Raw genomic sequence first — 17,514 nt, 5'->3', positions numbered from 1 at the left:
GCCTTTCTCTTTCAAACATAACTTCGATAACGCCGATTCAAGGGGTATGGTGTGGTGAATAAGCGTGGGGGGGCACTATGAGATTGAAGCAATATAGTTCTGCCGTGTTGTGACTTGTGTGTGGGCGAATGAACTCGTATGGGGAGCCGAAAGGCTGATGGGGTAAGACGTTCATGGTAGGAATTCCCAGATAGTGCCGTAATAAGCATCACACCTGGGTCCACTCATCCCAATCTTTGACTCAACCCTCCCTTTCGTAAACAGAACTAGACGGATTGTACAGCATTTACATGTCCATCGACTCGGTGCCGTTAGCACCGAAGTTGAAGCCACCCTGCTGGGCACCACCGGAAGCACCGAATCCAAACTGCTGCTGAGCGCCCATGGCCTCATCACCGGCCTCGTCCTCGTCAGAGAAGTACTTCTCAATGATGTTGTACGCCTTCATGTAGATCTCCTCGTTGGCGTTGGTCTGGCAGTCGTGGATCTTCTCCATTCCTCCGCATTCCTCGATAAACAGGGCATAACGGTTGATCGAGTCGGGGCCGTCGCCAGCGGCGTTCTTGTCGAGCTCACCAACCTTGAGAATGTTCTCAAGACCATCCAGGGCAACCTGGATAATCTTGTTGTCGGGGCAAGCAAGGAGGTCGCAGAGCGGCTTGATGCAGCCTTGAGCAACCAAATACCTGATCTGATCGGGCTTCTGGAGACCACCCGAAGTCGCGTTGCTGATGGCCCAGCAGGCCTCCTTACGGGTCTTGAGGTCGGCGTGGGAGAGAAGGTGGATCAGAGGAGGAATAATGTTGGCGTCAATGACAGATTGGATCTGAGCCGAGTTTCCAGCAGTGATGTTGCTGATGGTCCAGCAAGCCTCCTTGCGGATGCCGTCCTTGTTGGAGCTCAGAAGAGACAGGAGGCAGGGAAGGGCACCGCAGTTAATGATAACCTGGGTCTGAACATCGTCTCCCGTCACAATGTTGCCAACGGATCTGAGCGCGGGCGTCTGAACAGAGGTGGAAGCGTGCATGAGGAGCTCAACAAGACGCCTGGGAATGCCAGCTTCAATAACCGCCTGGATCTTATCGTTAGATCCATCCGAGAGGTAGGAGATGGCCCAGCAAGCGTCAATAAGGACCTCATCGTCGAGCGAGTAGACGAGCTTGGCGAGAACTGGCAAGGCAGGGGCGATCTATGATGGATCAGTAAACATACTAGATTGTTCATGTTCGAGAAAACTAACCGTGTTCCAGTCGGGCTGAGGAGTCTTGCCACGGCAGAAGTTGCTGAGAGTCCAGGTAGCGTTCCTGAGCATGCTAAGCTTGCGGCTATCACCAAGGAGGGTCAACAGAGGACGCAGAGCACCGCAGCTCAGAACGTAATCACGGCACTGAGGGCTGTCGCCGGCAATGTTGCCAAGAGCCCAGACAGCCTGCTCGCGGACATCAGGCTCGGGGCTTCCGAGAAGCTCGACGAAGATGGGAACAGCACCAGCCTCGATGACAACCTGGGTTTGAGTGGCAGAGCCCGAAGCAATGTTGGTAAGGGCCCAAGCGGCCTCGAACTGAACCAGGGTGTGGGGGGAGCGGAGGAACTCGACGAAGCGACCAACGACGCCGGTCTTGATAACCTCCTCAATGGGAGGGTTGCGCTCCTTGCTGAGCAACTTTCTGAACTTGGTGGTCGCCTGAATCTGCTTATCGATCTCACTGGAGAAGACACCCTCGACCATCTTGGGGAGGTCCTCGCTCAACTATAACAGCTGGTTAGCATGTTGAGATAAACCATGACAAAAATCGGGACGTGACGAAAGTTAGGGTGATTTGATGCCGCATTCAACGTCGGCACAATGTTTAAGTTTGCGCGCGCAGCTTGAATGCAGGTTCGGCACTGCCTGGGGGTTTGTGGCTCAAGCATCACCATCATCGGCGGGGTACAAGTGGGGGAGAAAAGGGAGAAGTGACGGACGGACGCAGTAGCGACATCGCAGCCGATCATGTAAGGGGGGTGGGATATGGAGGTTTGCATACCTGAGACTCGGTGGGAGGGTTCTCATCGTCACTGTCGGGGGCAGCACCAAGGGAAGCTCCAGGTCGCGAGTCGCCAGCACCAATACCGCGCCTCTTGGCCAAGTTCTCCTCGCGCTTCGCCTTGCGAATCTCGACCTGCTGTTCCTCACGACGGCGACGAAGCTCATCGGGCTTGAAGGCGCTCTTGGCCTTGAACTGGGTGCGACGATGCTCGGGAATGTACCGGTCAGCCATGGTTGCGATGTGATGTCGAGACGACGGTGTCCAGACGGGTGGGTGATGGTGGTGATATTGGAGGCGGCAAACGAGGGGCGATGCAGTCGATGAAGCCCCGGCGATGAAGTTGCTACGAGCCGTTCAAAGGTAGGTATATGCGATCAAAGAAGTCGAAGAATCGGATGAGTCCAGTTGATGCGGTCCTGCCAAAGCAATCCTGGATGGGGGACGAAGGAGAGGATGGGTGCGTTGTCGGCGAGACGGAAAACGTCAGAGAAGGATTGGTTTTGGGGATGGGGCAGGTGGGTTGTGTGTTTTTTGAGGAGCGACGATGAAAGAATTTGGGAGTTCGCCCGCGCCTCAAGCAGAAAGCGGAAACGAGAAGGCGGCCTGTCCTCCACTTTCCACCTCCACGAAGTGCGGGCAGTCACTGTGCCCTGCCACTCACAGTCACAGCTGCCACTCAGGCCTGAAGGTGGTCCAGTCACTGCACGCAGCGCCCAGTGCCACCCACTGGCCAGTGACAAAGTGCCACTGCCCGCCCGCAGTACAGTACAGTACCACTAGCGAAAAGAGTTTGGCTTCTGAAAGTGGGGATGGAAGAGTCAAGCTCGAGCACAGGCCACTTGAGCAGCTATGTACCTTGTACGCTGTTCTTCGTGTGCAGGTACTTGTCCACCATGGCCCCACCTCAGAGCGGCTGGACCCTCCAGGCATTCTTCTCATTCCTTCCATATTGCTTCCGTCTTGCTTTGAACGTCATGGATTGTTTTCAGGTTACATACCGCCCGTCATAACTTCATCGACCTCAGGCCGCGTCCGTCAAGCCGCAATCTTTCCCCTTGATTACGATATGTTTTAGTTACTTGAAAGAACGACGTCAAAAGGCCACTCTCAACCCCATCTTTCTGGGTTGCGTCTTTGCTTGCGTATCGATCCCTTCAGGTTGTGCTGGGAGGCTGGCCTACAAGGCCCTGTTCGATAGTCCCCAACCCTCATGACTAAGAGAAAGCACAGACCATACGTCTAACCATTACCGTAGCCCTGCAAGGCTTGCTAAAAGCACAGCGCTTGAAGCCTGGAAGGTCTGGCCCGGCGGGAGGCCAAGACCCTTGCACATGCGGTCGCGCAAGCTTGGCGATTGGCAGGTGCCATTTCCGCCTTTGAGACGCGTAAAGTGAACGCGTAATGTACAACACTGGACCCAAAGTTACCTTACGCTTCGTAACTATCACGACGAAACCTTGTGGTGTTCTACTCACAGAACCATCCGGCGCCATGTAATCGGAGTAGCGAGACGGGATATCCAGATGATGCGCCCGCTCAGAGACAGGAAACCGGCGCCCAAGGCAACAAAGCCACCTCCTTTTCCACAAACATTCACACCCCTCCGAGCTATTCTCGACGACGACGGCGATGCCCAGCCTGGGTCTATGGTTAATGTCATTGGCGTTCTTAAAGACTGCCGAGCTCCCGTCGCGACACACGGATCGGACTGGAAGTGCACTCTGACCATCTCTGACCTGTCCATTGAAGATGAACCGGCAGGAGTTGAGCTCGTCATCTTCCGCCCCGAGGCGCGGATGCCCGAAGTCGGCGCAGGAGACGTGATTGTTGTCCTAAGCGCAAAGATTCAGAGGTTCAAATCGAACCCGAAGTCTCTCATCACCAGCAAGACTACCACCATTTGCGTCTACAAGGCTAGGAAAATACCCGTCTATCCCGCTTCAGCACAGGTAGCACTCTTGCCCCCCAAGCCGGGTGAAAGCCACAAGCTGCTGAAGGAGGAACACCACCAGTATGTGTCATACTGCTACCATGTGATTGACAAGTACGACGTTCCCGACGAGGCCGAATACCAACAGAGAGTTACCGTATCACTGAACGTCAAAGACAAGTTCAGTCTCCTGAAGGACGTTACGGACGGCAAATTCTACGACTTAATCGGCCAAGTCGCCAAGGACCCCTACACCGACGAGATGGGCCGAGTCACCCTTTACCTCAGCGACTACACCGAAAACGACCTCTTCTTCCATTACACCTGGGAAGGGGTTAGAGACCTCGCATACGCAGCCAGGCCAGCCGATGCCTACCCCGAAGACAACAACCCGGAAGCCGCCCAACAACACCCATGGGTCGGCCCCTACGGCAAACGGACCATCCAAATAAGCTGCTACGACGCGCATGCCGACTTCATCCGCGAAGCCGGCGTTTCAGCCGGCACCTGGCTCTCGCTGCGCAACGTGCAAGTCAAGTTCGGCCGCAACGGCGCGCACCTTGAGGGCTTTCTCAGGGAGGAGCGCAACGCGTCCGCGCGGAAAGTCAATGTCGAGATCCTCGACATCGTCGCGCCGCACCCCAGCGTTACCAAAGAAGAAGTCGACCCGCGCCTCAAGGAGGCCGTCCGCCGCTGGCGCGATTACTCACAGGAGAAGAAGACGCAGATCAAAGCGGTCAAGGCCGCGCAGGAGGCTGGCGCTAAGCGGAAATTCGCCAGAGCTGGCAGCAACGATGAGGTGCTCCTCGATGGTCAGCCACCCAGTAAGAAGTTAACGGCCAAAGAACGGCGCAAGCTGCGCCGCGCCGAGTTGGAGAAGAAGGCGGCTGAGGAACAGGAAAAGGCCGCCCTAGGCTTGAACGAGCTGGTCACATGCGAAGCGCACCCGAAGGCTGTGTCGACGCTCGCCTCCATTCTGGGGCCGGTCATGTACGAGACCATGGTCGATAACCAGCCCGTCAGGATTCCGCTGCCGTTTACCAACGCCAAGTATAATGCTCGAGTCCGCATCGTGGACTTTTTCCCGCGCAACCTGGAGGATTTTGCTTGTGGCAGGAAGCGGACTGAGTTTGATATACTGTCGGACAACGATGACAACGATGACGATGACGAAAGTGATGAAGACAACCTTAACTCCACCATGGACGCTTCAGACGATGAAGACCATGACAAAGGTCGAACATGGGAATGGCGCTTCGCCCTCCTCCTCGAGGACGCCAGCGCCCCGTCATCGCCCGCCACCTCCACTACTGCGGCAGACAAAAAACGGAAACGTGACGACCCCAAAGCAAGAGCGAGGCTCTGGGCAACGGTAGACAACACAGAAGCACAATGTCTCACCGGCTTGGACGCCGTAAACCTCCGTCGAGACCCCCACACTTTGGCTACCTTGCGGGAGAGGATGTTTACCCTCTGGGGAAACCTGGAGGAGCTCAAGGCTGCTAAAGCTCGTGCAGCGGCCAAGGAGAGGGAGGAGAGAGGCGAGGGCGAGGGCGAGGATGGGAATGGAAATGGGAATGGCAGGATAACGAAAAGGCATAAAGGAGGAAAGGCGACGACGGTGGTACAACTGGAGAATTTGAAGCCACCGCTGGAGGACTCGGATGGCGAGCAGCAGCAGCAGCAGCAGCAGGATCAAGGGGAGGAAGAGATTTCTAACAAACCGTTTAGTTGCTGTCTGAAGCAGTATGGCGTTCGCGTGTCGGAGGACGATGACGGGCTGCCCAAGACGGATGGACCTGCGGGCGGGTGGGTGAGGGTGTTTGGGATGTTTGGTACCAAGATATGTGTATGAATTGGATGATACCTATTTGCTGATCCATATTGGTCGATAAGACTATTGCACCACTACACTTTATCGCAATGAGCTGTGCTGTACGACTTAAAAGAAGCCGGCAAAAGTCACGCCCTATGTGCCTAGGTATGAACTCATGACCACCGTAACTGCTTTTCGAATCCATTATAATAGCGACTTTAAGAACCGAGAGAGAACACGATGAATGAACGAAACAATTGAAATCCGAGTCCTCAAGTAAAAAGCCTGCCTGCATGCCTGCCGCCCAATCATTTAAATAAACAGTGTCCGAGTCGCATCTTGTCTCTCTTCCCATCCATGAAACCGTCACCCTGTGGTGTGGTTACATAACTGCCCCCAAGCAGATATTTACTCATCATCCATGTCTTCGTCACCATCATCGTCCTTCTTACTCTTGCCATCTCCGTCTCCGCCTACATCCTCATCGTTATCCTCAATAGGATCATCAGCCAACTCGGTTCTCTCCTCTTCAGGCTCGGGAACGGCCTCAGGCTCCTCCTCCTCGATTTCAATATCCGACAGCTCTGAATCATCATCCTCCGCAGCAATGATCTCCGCACTGAGTGCCTGCTTCTTCCCAGCCGCCGCAGCACCAGCGTTTCCAGCAGCCGCAGGTCTGCTGTTTCGAGCCCTTGAGCCAGGCGCGGTAGCAGCCGGTCTCTTCTTCTTGCCAGCCGCTTTAGCAGCCGCCTCCCTTACCCTCGCCGCTCGGCCTTCATCCACGAGATACGCCAGCGTCTCCTTGAAGTTGTGACCAAGCTTGTTTTGGTTCCTGACCATCCGCTTCTTGATCTTGCCGGCCGCACCCTGTCCCGAGCCGCCCTGGTCGAGCACCTTGGCCACGATGGCGAGCACCATCTTGCCCGTGAGCTCGCAGAGAACCCGTTCCGCCTTGAGTTCCTTCCTTTTCTTCTGCACGGGCGTGAGATCGCTGTCGTCTTCGTCTTCGTCATCCTCCTCGTCCGAGGAGAAGTGCCCGATGGGCCCCTCGTCTTCGCCTGGGTTGTTCAGTTGCCTGTTGATGCAGCGGGCGTAAGCGCGCTCGGCGGCGGTGAAGATTTCGATTAGCTCGCGCGTGAGTCCGGGGTCGATGGGGTCCAGGAGCGGGTTGATCAGCGAGTAGTCGACGGCGGATCCCTCAGCGGCGTTGCGCTCGATAACACGTCGGACCGAGGCAAAGGCGACGTGCAAGTCACAGAGGGCACCGGTGGAAAAGAGGCGCAGGTCATCGTTGGTTCCACGCGAGGAAAGTGTCCACACGAGGTTCCTGACGAAGGACTGGCGCAGGGTATTGAGACGTTCGATCTGAAGGGCGGGATTAGGCCTCTGCTCGTTGACCGCGTCTCTCAGGGCACGAGCCTTCCACATGAAGTAGAAGAGGCAGGTCTTGACGGCGTAAGAAACTGCTTCATCTTCAGGGTCATCCAAGTTCTCGTCAACCTGGTCGAGCTTGCCACGCATAACAATACGGATAAGAATCTCGATAGCTGGAGACTCGGAGCCCTCCACCTGGCCGTCTGCCTCCAGCACCTCGATACAGTCCTTAAGTGTAACGAGTTTGCTGGTCTTCAGAAGGATGTTGCCAAGTTCAATAATGGCAGGCTCCTCAAGGTTACGACGAATACCCAGCTCGCTAGACTTGTCGAACTGCCGGAGCTTGTTGATGGTCTTATCCCACAGCTCTGACACCTTCTCATCTATCGTCTCCTCCAACGCGGGGTACTTTCTTCCATGTAACAGTGCCGTGGTTGTCTCTGCCAGCACACCTCTATCGATATGCCTGTCGAACTGGGTGCAAATTCCGTTTAATAGCCTGTCGTACGTGGTCGAATCTTGGCCGAGTTGCTGGTAAACGTTGAGATCCAGGGAGTGTTCTAGTCGTAGCACGGTAACGGCCGTGCGGGCTTCCGCCCCGTACTTGCTTAGAAGCTGGGGAATGATGGAAGCCAGCTTACGAGCAGCCTCTTCCGGGCCGATGAGATGGATACCTTCTGCTCGCAAGTGCTTTTTGCTCTTCTCAAGCTCAGCAGGAGCTGCAAGGCTCGACCGCACGGCAGAAGCGAGGACCTCCAGCAGTATAGCTTCTTCCCTGCCCTCAGGCGCGACTGCTCTCCGCAGGGCTGTCTCAACAGAACCCCCCTTTGACGCAGATTTTGAGCTTGCGCTAGAGGAGTGGTCGTACAGGAGATAGCCGGATAGCAGCTCCCAGTTCTTCAGCTGGTCAATCTTCTCATATAAGACGTGTCCAGCCAGCGAGATTCTGGTCTCGGGGGCGACAGCTGGAATCGCATCGACTGCGATATCGAGACTACGCGGAGGCTCAACGGGGTTCTCCTCTTCAATTTGTGTGTCGTAGGCAGCGAGGAGCTCAGCGAGGCACTTGATACTGACCCAATCGCTCCGTGGCGAGCTGAAGTCCTCCTCATCCTGGTCCTGGAACAACTCGTCGATGGCGTCCTCGCCTCCGATTTCTTCCACCTTGTTCTCGATGGAATCATTCACGCACCCAGCAAAGAAGTCAAGGACAGCTTTGCGAATGCGCAGTTCAGGGTCAAAAATCAGACGCCCGATAGAGTCGATCTCGTCCGGTTCGAGATTGCCAGAATCCTTCAAAATCTGGATGTTGCTGATGGCTACTACGCGTACGTTGACATCGGAATCCTTGGTGGCCATCTCGACCAGTCGTGGCCGGAACCGATCAATGAAATGACCGAGCTTTTCGGCATGGTTCTTGAATATCCTTCCCAGCTGCTTGAGGACCTCGTGTCTTGTTTGTGGCATCACGTCGGAAAGCATCCAGCCGAGGTATCGAAGATACTCGGGCTCCATGAACACCGTGGGGAGCATCCAAATCCAGTTGCCGAGCGCCTCAACACACTCGGTCCGTATTTTGGCATCGATATCGCGGTATCGGTGAACGAAGACCGTGTCGAAAATGTCCTGGATCTGATCCTTGCAAACATCACGATAGTGTTCGGCGTCTGTGAGGTTTTGTTGTATAGATTCGACAAGGCCGGCATTCTTGGATCCTTTGCCCTTCGTCTTCTCGAGCTGCTGCATGTAATTGCTGATACGCCCATCCAAGATCCCCGCCGCCTTGACAAGTGCCGTTTGAATAGCAAGCGCAATGGTGGTGGCTGTATGTCTGAATGGGCGAAGCGTCGAAGAGGACATGGATGCCACCCATCTGGAAATGTTCTCCAGTATCTGTACATCCTTGTACAGGGCATCTGTTTCATGCAAAACATCCACCAGGGATCTGAAAAAGCCGACTAGAAGATCGCGGAACGACCTAGTTGTTCTGGCCCGTGAAATCAAGGGGTAATCCGTAATGCCCTCCTATTATATTACGATACATGTATTAGTACAGGACACGCTTGCTATTGAGTGGGAGCTGAGCTTGGAGTGACATACCTCGGCATAAACATTTTGTAGATCCGCCAACCGGTTTTGGCAGTTATCAGGGTCTCTGATATCATCCTCCGTCACTCGCTGGTCGCATCCGGCAGACAAGAGGATGCAGTTGACGAGGTCGGTAAGGGCTTCGGCGTGGTCAGCCTGGTATTTGTGATACCACCGGGTCGCAACTTCGTTGGGTCGGTCGTCGGACCTAAAAATATCGGCTGTTGGACCTTGTCAGCATTGGGAGAAACACAAAGCGCCAGCGCGCTGACTGGGATTCGGACTGGAAGGGTGGCTGACTGTAGAGGCCCTCTCCCTCAGGTTGGGCGATTGCAACTCGAGCAGACTTCTTGGGCCTACTAGGAAGGCTGGCAAGGTTGTTCAGTGCCAGCGCGGGCGCGGACGCAGTCGGTTCTGCTGGTATTTGGGGACGCGATGGCGCATCTCCATTGATCTTTGGCTTTTTCAAAGCCGGTTTCTTGGCCTTTGTCGACTGGGATGACGGTTTCCTCTTCCTGGACCGCTGGCGCTCCTGCTCAACTTCACTGGCGTCGGGATCGTCGTCTTCATTAGGGTCCTCTTCGTCTTCGGGCGATTCATTTTCGCCGTCCTCGCCGTCGTCATGTTCCGACGCACGCTTGCGCTTACTGAGCGAAGTCGGTTCGGGGGTAAACTTGGCGGGGGCTTTCGTGACGCGTCCACTGCGGCGCGCAGTTGAAGTGGGAGTGGGCGAGCTCGTCGCAGTATTATCGGTGGTCTCCATGAGGGGCTGTCGGGTCGTCGTCGTCATTACATTTGTGAACGATGATGGCGGAGCGGCGTGGTGAAGAGAGCGACCCGGCGACTCTGTTCGGTGGTGGGTTTAGGTAAGGTACCTATTGACGCGTCGGGTGGGAGGTTGCAGTTGCTGCATGGAGTGCTCGCCCATCACCAGATATTATTTTGGCGGTTCCCAATGGAGCCCCACTTTATTACAGCTTGTCAACACTTGCTACAGTGTGCGCTGACCTTCCCGTCCCTCGGCTGATGAATAAGCTGTCTACTGCAATACTAGGCAGCACTGCCGGTATTGCAAGCTCTGTTACGAAATTTCTCTTTCTCACTTGCTAGTTGCGCTTTAACGGTTCTCATATGAGTCCATGAGAATTTTCTTTAGCAGTCAGTCTGGAATCCTGTGCTTTGTCAAGAATGCACAGCTGGCCACCGGTTGCGAATGTTTCACTTGGGAGAGCTGATATGTATCTACCTAGCTGGACTCTTTAATAGAGGCGCCACCCTCTTCAGGGGCGATTCAGCAACTGGGCAGTGTTCCTAACCGCTGCAACCAACAATGTCCGTGCGAGCGGTTCTCTTGGACCTGCAGGTACTATCGACCGTGCAGAATGCGATTGGGCCCTTGATTGTCCAACTGAAGTCATTGTGAAGAAGACATCATATGCGTTCGGTTATTCATTGCTCCTGCCAACTTCATTGTACAATGACCATGAACACCTTCCTCAAACAGGATGAAGGCCACTTTCTTTTCCCATCTTCACAGCTTCATCCCCCTTCCTCCAGATACGGCAGCGTCAGGCAGCTCCGGTCAGATTACTATCTTTAACAGACGCCGCATGGATTCAAGGGTAATACTTGCTTGTTTTCAAGACAACCCGTACTGAATTGAGGCTGTCACCAACCGTTATAGCACAGCTGAATGATGGTTTCAAACTTTAAATACATGTCCTCACATTCATCTGACACATAATAGTGCATGGTCTCCAAAGATCTCATCAATGCTCCCCTCCTGCACAAGCATCGATCCTATCCATATTCTCCCAGCTTCAACCTCTGGGGCACCAAACTTAACCACCACACAGCCCCTGACAAGGGCAGCGGACCAAAGCAGTCCACTATCCTTCTCCATCTTGAGTCTGTCACGCCGCCACGTCTCCGCCGCCGACAGTCCCTCGATGACCTCTGCCTTCTTCGCATTCTCACTCCGCCAGTCCCGCGCTCCGATTCGCGGTAAAGCAGCGAACTCGGCCAAGAAGAAATCGCCCAGAGACTTCATCAACGGCCCTCGCAGGATAAGCGTACCCATAATGCCTATTGCATGCATTGACTCACGCAGCGTCTTCATCTGTGGGTGCGCCTGTGCACTGTCCAGGATAAGGGAGTCCCGTACAAGAAGTCGACCTCCGCTATCATCGTCTCCCGGCAGCGTCCACACCTCGTTGCGACCAAGCCATCGAACAAAGCTCCAGTCCTCTCCCCGAGCCGACCGCCCCTGAGTGACCCAGTCCAAGAGGCAGAGCGAGGCATCCTTGGCCAGCTTGAAAATCTGCGTCTGTTCGTAAACGCTGCCCGCGAACGGCTGGACGGGATCCGGTAAAAGACAGAGGGCACCGCCTGATGCCACTTGTGCGCGCAGTGTCTGGCGCGTCACAATATCGGGTTTCGTAGAGGTGAAGACCTTGGTATGGCCCTGGGTGACAATGGTCAACTTTGCTTGTGGATGGACCTGGATTGAGAGGTCGACCTGGTCGCCACCAACCAGACCACCGCCATAGGAGAGGAAGAACACCAGAACGCTCTTGTCCTCGGCCGGCTTTGACGGGGAGATGAGCTTGAGTGGATACTGGTAGGTGATGGTCTCCAAGCCAGAGACTCCATCGGGTTGAAGCCGGGCGATAATCTTGCCCTCGCCGGCTGCCGACGAGGATTTTGGAAATGGCGAGTTCATAGTGGTGAGGCAATGTGCAATAAGTGTCACCTCATTTTAGGTATTTGAAGGGGATGACGATGCATGGCAATGTTGTTAAAGTGCACAACTGCTTGTCCGCTCTCGGAAGCTCTACCTTGATAACCCAGCGTGTTATTGATAATGGTAATGCTATTTGGACCATGCAGCTGAGTCGTTGCGGCCAAGTTTTGTGTGGGGCGCAACTCCCCGGTGTGGGTCGGCATGCTGACAAGGGCTGTGTCGATAGCAGCAGGGGTGTTCTTATCGGCTCCGCGCTGCAACGCTTATCAATTAAATTTATCTTTTTTTTCTGGTCCGACTGCCCCGCAACGCATCAAGCACCAACTTCCCGTCGTTCGTTGCCAACCATCCTGTCCGTGAACCGTCATTTCCACTTCGGATTATCCCACCAACTGTTTGACTCACCACCGAGCACTACATATTACAGGAAACGAACACCATCATCCATTGCATCCCTATTCGCCACGCAATCGGCATCGTCAATTGCCGCGTTTATCCAGCATTTCCTCTAAAAGCACATCTCAGCAACATCACTACGAGACACACATCCAGATCAGATCACATTCACCCAGACCATGTCACAGCCCCCGAGTAGAGGACGATTGGCACCGCGGGGCGGCCGCCGCCCTGCCGCCGCCGCCGAGACCCCCGCCTCAGGATCGTCAGCCACCCCAGCAGCCACGCCCGCGCCGACTTCAGCAGCAGCCTCGACATCAACATCGTCAGCGGCGACCCCAGCAGCTTCGTCGGCCGCCAAGCCGGGCCTCAAGTTCAAACCTAAGGCCGTTAGAAGAGGCGAGGCAGAGAGACAGCGCATTGCAGAGGAACAGCAGAGGTTACAGGACATCCGAAATGAACAAGAGAGCAGACGATTAGCCCGGGCGAACCGCGGGCGCGGAAGAGGCGGTGGACGTGGGCGCGGGCGAGGTAACTTCCTTATGAGGGGAGGCCGCACCGCGAGTGCTGCTGGCCCCTTGTCTGGAGGCATGGGTTGTAAGTCGTAGCAGCTAACCTGACTTTGATACTGTCCGTCGCTAACAGTTTGTTGCAGATGGAGGAGGCTCTTCTGGTGGTTCCGGCGCGGATGGTTTCGGAACATCCAATGGTTTCGACGCGAACAGAATCAACGCCGACATGCTTTACAGCCTCAGCCTCGAAGACGAAGAGGAGAAGCTCGAGAACGGCTTGGTCCGGACGAAGAAGAAGAGGGCTCCGATGCCCATGGGTATCAGGAGATTCGAGCACGAGGAAGAGGAGGTTGTTATGGCCACTGCTGCGGAAATTGAAGCTCAGGACGCCGGCGTCGATGTGGCCGCTGGCGATGACGACGACGACGACAGCTCAGATCTCTTTGTCGACAACGGAGAAGGACCAGTACAGATCAAGGATGAAGGAGCGGTGGACACCGCGGTACCAAAGGCCGTCATTAAGAAGGAGGGCGGTGAGATGGAGGACGTCAATATGGAGAGCATCCCAGAAGGAGTCATCAAGGCTCCCGAGTCGCCAGAGCTCAAGAAGAAGGTTATGGCCACTACAAAGGAAGCAGAAAAGCCAAAGGAGAAGAAGCCCAAGAAGCCCAAGGAAACAGAGGCAGATTTTGCCCAGCAAGACCGGGAGCGTTTGGTCGAGCTCTTCAACCACGGCACTGAGCTCGAAGGGCACATGTTCCTCTTCCAGCTTCCCGTCGTGCTCCCGCCGCTCAAAAGCGCAGCGCCAGCTCCCAAGGTCAAGCCGGAACCGGAAGGTGACGATGTTGTTATGCTAGATCAGCCGGCTGCGCCAAAGTCGTCCTCTCGTATTGACTTGACATCGGAGGAGGCGAGCAAGGTCAAGAAGGAGAATGGAGAGGAGGCAGATGCAGACGGAGAGCAAGATATGACTCACGAAGGCGGTTACGTTGGTCAGCTGGTTGTGCGAAAGTCTGGCAAGGTCGAAGTCAGCTGGGGTGGCCTCCCTCTACAGATGGGCTTGGGTATCCAGGCCAACTTCTTGTCGACGGCGGTTATCATCAAGGAGGACGACGTGAAGCCGACACAAGATCAGTACACGGGAGCCGCCTACGGTATGGGCAGAATCCAGGGCTCCTTTGTTTTGGCGCACACATTCGGAGATGAAGAAGAATGGGTTGTTGATCCGAGCGAGCTCGTCATGGCCGATGAGGAGCAGTGAACGGGACTAGCAAAGGCGTCCCGAGGACTGCCCATTAGCGAAGCTCATGGTAGATGGAGCCAATTACATTGCATCACATCCGGAGGGGGGCAGCGAAATCAGACAGGAATTTGATACCCATTAAGAACAAGACTACAGAATATGCAAATGAAGGTGAGAGTTTCCTATTTCGGGGTATTGTGATGTCAATTCCAAGTCGCAGAATGACAGGAATTCTCAAGTATCAACGGCATGTCCCACGCAGCCTCATTATCGTTCCGGGCATATGCTTGAAGGACGGGCAGGCAGCCTGGTCAGCGACGCAAGTCATTTCGTCGTTTCGACCACCGGCTTCCTTCACGATATGGATCGCGTGATTGCTAACCCACACGGCTACGCACCCGTTGGTTACGCAAAAACGCTACAGCGGGCAGTGGAAAGAGTAATGGACGGTTGAATTCACTCCACGGGAATGTAGACTAATAACGGTCCGCGATGTCCGGGGCGGACGGACGGCTTGAGTCGGCAAAGTCTATGACAACAGGACAAAGCCGGATAGGGTCAGGTCATTCGGATACTTCCGACAATTTTATCTGCTCGGAAGCTCTACGAGCCTGACTACATGGAAAGGTTCGACAGAGTGTACTGTCGTATGATACGTACCGTATAATCTCTGGAAATTGAGGTTCGGGAAGGCACTTTCTAAGCACAGATTGAAGCACATAGTGCGGCATATGTGCCAGCCGTACCCTCTGTGAAAGACTGTGATTTCTGGCGCCCCACCCTCGAGCGATTCTGTAAGACAGGGGAAAAGACAAGGCAAAAGACAGGGGAAAAGAATTCGAATTTACAGACCTCCGGGGAGGCGACACATCTCCCCCACCCACTTGGCGGGCATACATATGTACAGCATCGGGCAGAAAAATGGCATATCTGTGCTTATAACGTGCCTTCCCGAGCCTCAATTTCCAGAGATTATAGGGTACCGGTATATGAATATAATAAATCGTTGTGGTAGACCTTGTGTTGGACAACGGTATGCGGGAAGGACAGCCAACGAGACGATCACGATCCTCGACACGGCAGTTCATACGAATTTGCGTGATCGTAAGGTGTCTTCTAGCTGCAGTCAATGCATGCTGCAGCCGAAGCCCGAACAAATATGCATATGAACTCGTTGTTTCGCCTCCGTCAGTCATCGGATGCTTCAAATGCAGCGAGGGATCTCTATACTCTTAATTGAAATTTCCTTCCCACCTCCCCTCCTTCCCTCCTTCCAAGTTCCTCACGCGGTAAGAACTGTTAACAGAACAAATTTACCGGAAAGCAGCAAGAGCAAGGGAAGTCATTATCATACCTGCCCTACTTACTACGATCAACAAATATGTGGTCGAGAACAGTGGAAACCAATCTCGAGGAGGGCAAGCCACCCGAAAACACTACCGACCAGGAACCGCAACAGCAATACTTTCGCTTCTCACCACCAACCGACCATAGAGGTACCATCTCTGGCGAAGAGTGCTGCTCATTAGCTTCCTCATCATCATCCTCCTCCTCCGTTTTGAGCAAAATCGAGGACATAGAAGACTCCTCTGACTACCCCAACGGCGGCCTCCTAGCCTGGTCGCAAGTCCTCGTCGCCATGCTCGTCAACATGCTCGCCTGGGGCTACCCGGCCACCTTCGGCGTTTATCAGCTCTATTACGTCGACACGCTGCGGCTGCCCTCGTCCCAAGTCTCTTGGATTGGCTCGGCCCAGACCTTCCTCGCCCTCGCCACCTGCACGCTCTCCGGCCGGCTGGCTGACGCGGGGCACATCAAGTGGACCATGACCGCTGGGTGTGGGATGGTGGTTTTCGGCACCTTTATGACGAGCCTGTGCGGCGGAGGCGAGCCCGGCGAGAACGACAAGTATTGGCAGATCTTCCTGGCCCAAGGGATTTGTACGGGGTTCGGGTTGGGCATCTGCTTCATGCCACCGCTGTCGGTGGTGAACTCGTACTTTAGCAAGGAGAAGCGGTCGTTCGCCTTGGCGGTGTCGGCGACAGGGACCGGGCTCGGAAGCATAGTGTTCCCGGCTATTATACAATACCTAACCCCCAAGTTCGGGTTTGCGTGGGCGGTGCGCTGCCAGGCCTTTGTGGCGCTGATGATCTCCGTGATTGCTGTTGCCCTTGTTAGGCCGAGGCTGGAGCCCAGACGGAGCGGACCTTTGGTTGAGTGGAAAGCGTTCAAGGAGGTGCCGTATAGACTGTTTGTGGTGGGCGCGTTTTTGTTCTTTTATGCCATCTTCTTTGGGTTCTTTTTTGTGAGTGTCCTCCATCCACCCATCCATTCATCCTCCTCCTCTTGATCCTTCTTCCCCCCTTCCTCTCCGCCTTATTACTCAGGGACACTGGCTGACGGTTTCAAACAAACACGCAGATCAACGTCTACGCCCGCAACATCGTCCACTTCCCAACCACTTCATCCGTCCACCTGCTGATCATAGCCAACGGCGTATCGGTTCTCGGCCGCCCTCTGGCCGGCTACATAGCCGACCGTCACATCGGCGCCATCAACACCTTCTGCATCGGCACCTGCATCTTGTCCGTCGTGCTCTTCTCCTGGATGGGCGTTCACACGCGCGCGGGCATGTACGTCTTCTCTGCCTTCCTCGGGCTGTCCACCGGCGCGGCCCAGGGCATCTACAACGGTGCCATGTCCAACTTGACCAAGGACCCGCGTAGGTTCGGGACGAGGTTCGGCATGATCAACACGACTGTGGCGTTTGCCGCGCTGGCGGGGCCGCCGACGGCGGGTGCAATCATCGATCATGATGGCGGGCGATATAAATGGGCGCAGGTGTGGGCGGGCACGGTGGTGTTGCATGCGAGCATGATCTTCATGGCTGTTAGAATTTCAATCAGTGGGTGGAAGCTTAAGATGAAGGTGTGAGGCATTCGTCTAAGAAAACCACACTATATTATCGTCCAAAACCTCGTATCCCAAAGTCGGTAGCGCATATCCCACATACCAAAGAGGTTTTCTTTTCGACAATACTTCTTCCCACCCTATTATCAGCGAGTTCTTTCCCAATTGCATTCATAGTGCCGTCTTTGCAACTGGCTCTCAAAGACTGTATTTGAAGGCTCTCCACAAAAAACTGAGACTCTGAAACTTCCATGGCTGAGTTTCATTGCACTTGGAAGAGCTAAAATTGCTTCAATTTCAGACCGGTGATGTTGGTTCTAGCCTAGAGCAAACAGTTGGCGGGTGTCTCCAAATCGGGAAGGCAACCGCCGATGGTTGGATGCCTTTTGAATCGTGATAAGATTATCGATTTAGTATGCTGTGATCTGTTCCTGTCCGCTTTCTTAATTCGATACTGACTGGTGTCGCTCAT

General features: G+C 54.7%; 6 protein-coding genes across 6 annotated transcripts; 3 read left to right on the top strand and 3 right to left on the bottom strand.

Annotated features, from left to right (window-relative positions):
* Positions 1 to 153: 153 nt before the first annotated feature.
* On the bottom strand, positions 154 to 2,649 carry B0H65DRAFT_113220 (armadillo-type protein). Its single transcript, XM_062820609.1, has 3 exons — positions 2,028 to 2,649; positions 1,241 to 1,750; positions 154 to 1,189 (listed from the first exon to the last, which is right to left on the bottom strand). Exons 1-3 carry the CDS (start codon positions 2,259 to 2,261, stop codon positions 287 to 289), a joined length of 1,647 nt encoding a protein of 548 aa, XP_062684580.1. The 5' UTR covers positions 2,262 to 2,649; the 3' UTR covers positions 154 to 286.
* Positions 2,650 to 3,329: 680 nt separating this feature from the next.
* B0H65DRAFT_113182 (uncharacterized protein) lies at positions 3,330 to 6,092 on the top strand. Its single transcript, XM_062820608.1, has one exon. The coding sequence runs from the start codon at positions 3,554 to 3,556 to the stop codon at positions 5,813 to 5,815; it is 2,262 nt and encodes a 753-aa protein (XP_062684579.1). The 5' UTR covers positions 3,330 to 3,553; the 3' UTR covers positions 5,816 to 6,092.
* Positions 5,788 to 10,216, bottom strand: B0H65DRAFT_488436 (uncharacterized protein). Its single transcript, XM_062827713.1, has 3 exons — positions 9,539 to 10,216; positions 9,251 to 9,459; positions 5,788 to 9,175 (listed from the first exon to the last, which is right to left on the bottom strand). Exons 1-3 carry the CDS (start codon positions 10,026 to 10,028, stop codon positions 6,185 to 6,187), a joined length of 3,690 nt encoding a protein of 1,229 aa, XP_062684578.1. The 5' UTR covers positions 10,029 to 10,216; the 3' UTR covers positions 5,788 to 6,184.
* A 177-nt stretch (positions 10,217 to 10,393) lies between these two features.
* B0H65DRAFT_457378 (UreD urease accessory protein-domain-containing protein) lies at positions 10,394 to 12,042 on the bottom strand. The gene is made up of 2 exons (XM_062826352.1): positions 10,986 to 12,042; positions 10,394 to 10,860 (listed from the first exon to the last, which is right to left on the bottom strand). The coding sequence occupies exons 1-2, from the start codon at positions 11,958 to 11,960 to the stop codon at positions 10,855 to 10,857; spliced, it is 981 nt and encodes a 326-aa protein (XP_062684577.1). The 5' UTR covers positions 11,961 to 12,042; the 3' UTR covers positions 10,394 to 10,854.
* A 256-nt stretch (positions 12,043 to 12,298) lies between these two features.
* On the top strand, positions 12,299 to 14,306 carry B0H65DRAFT_519391 (RNA polymerase III RPC4-domain-containing protein). Its single transcript, XM_062828716.1, has 2 exons — positions 12,299 to 12,974; positions 13,033 to 14,306. Exons 1-2 carry the CDS (start codon positions 12,557 to 12,559, stop codon positions 14,148 to 14,150), a joined length of 1,536 nt encoding a protein of 511 aa, XP_062684576.1. The 5' UTR covers positions 12,299 to 12,556; the 3' UTR covers positions 14,151 to 14,306.
* A 1,172-nt stretch (positions 14,307 to 15,478) lies between these two features.
* Positions 15,479 to 17,297, top strand: B0H65DRAFT_113154 (major facilitator superfamily domain-containing protein). The gene is made up of 2 exons (XM_062820607.1): positions 15,479 to 16,437; positions 16,554 to 17,297. Exons 1-2 carry the CDS (start codon positions 15,514 to 15,516, stop codon positions 17,064 to 17,066), a joined length of 1,437 nt encoding a protein of 478 aa, XP_062684575.1. The 5' UTR covers positions 15,479 to 15,513; the 3' UTR covers positions 17,067 to 17,297.
* Positions 17,298 to 17,514: the final 217 nt, after the last annotated feature.

This window comes from Neurospora tetraspora (assembly GCF_033439725.1).
Source record: "Neurospora tetraspora strain CBS 560.94 chromosome Unknown B0H65scaffold_2, whole genome shotgun sequence".
Classification (NCBI taxonomy): Eukaryota; Fungi; Ascomycota; class Sordariomycetes; order Sordariales; family Sordariaceae; genus Neurospora; species Neurospora tetraspora.
Note: the sequence above shows the minus strand (reverse complement) of the source record. Positions and strands in the feature narration are given on the sequence as shown.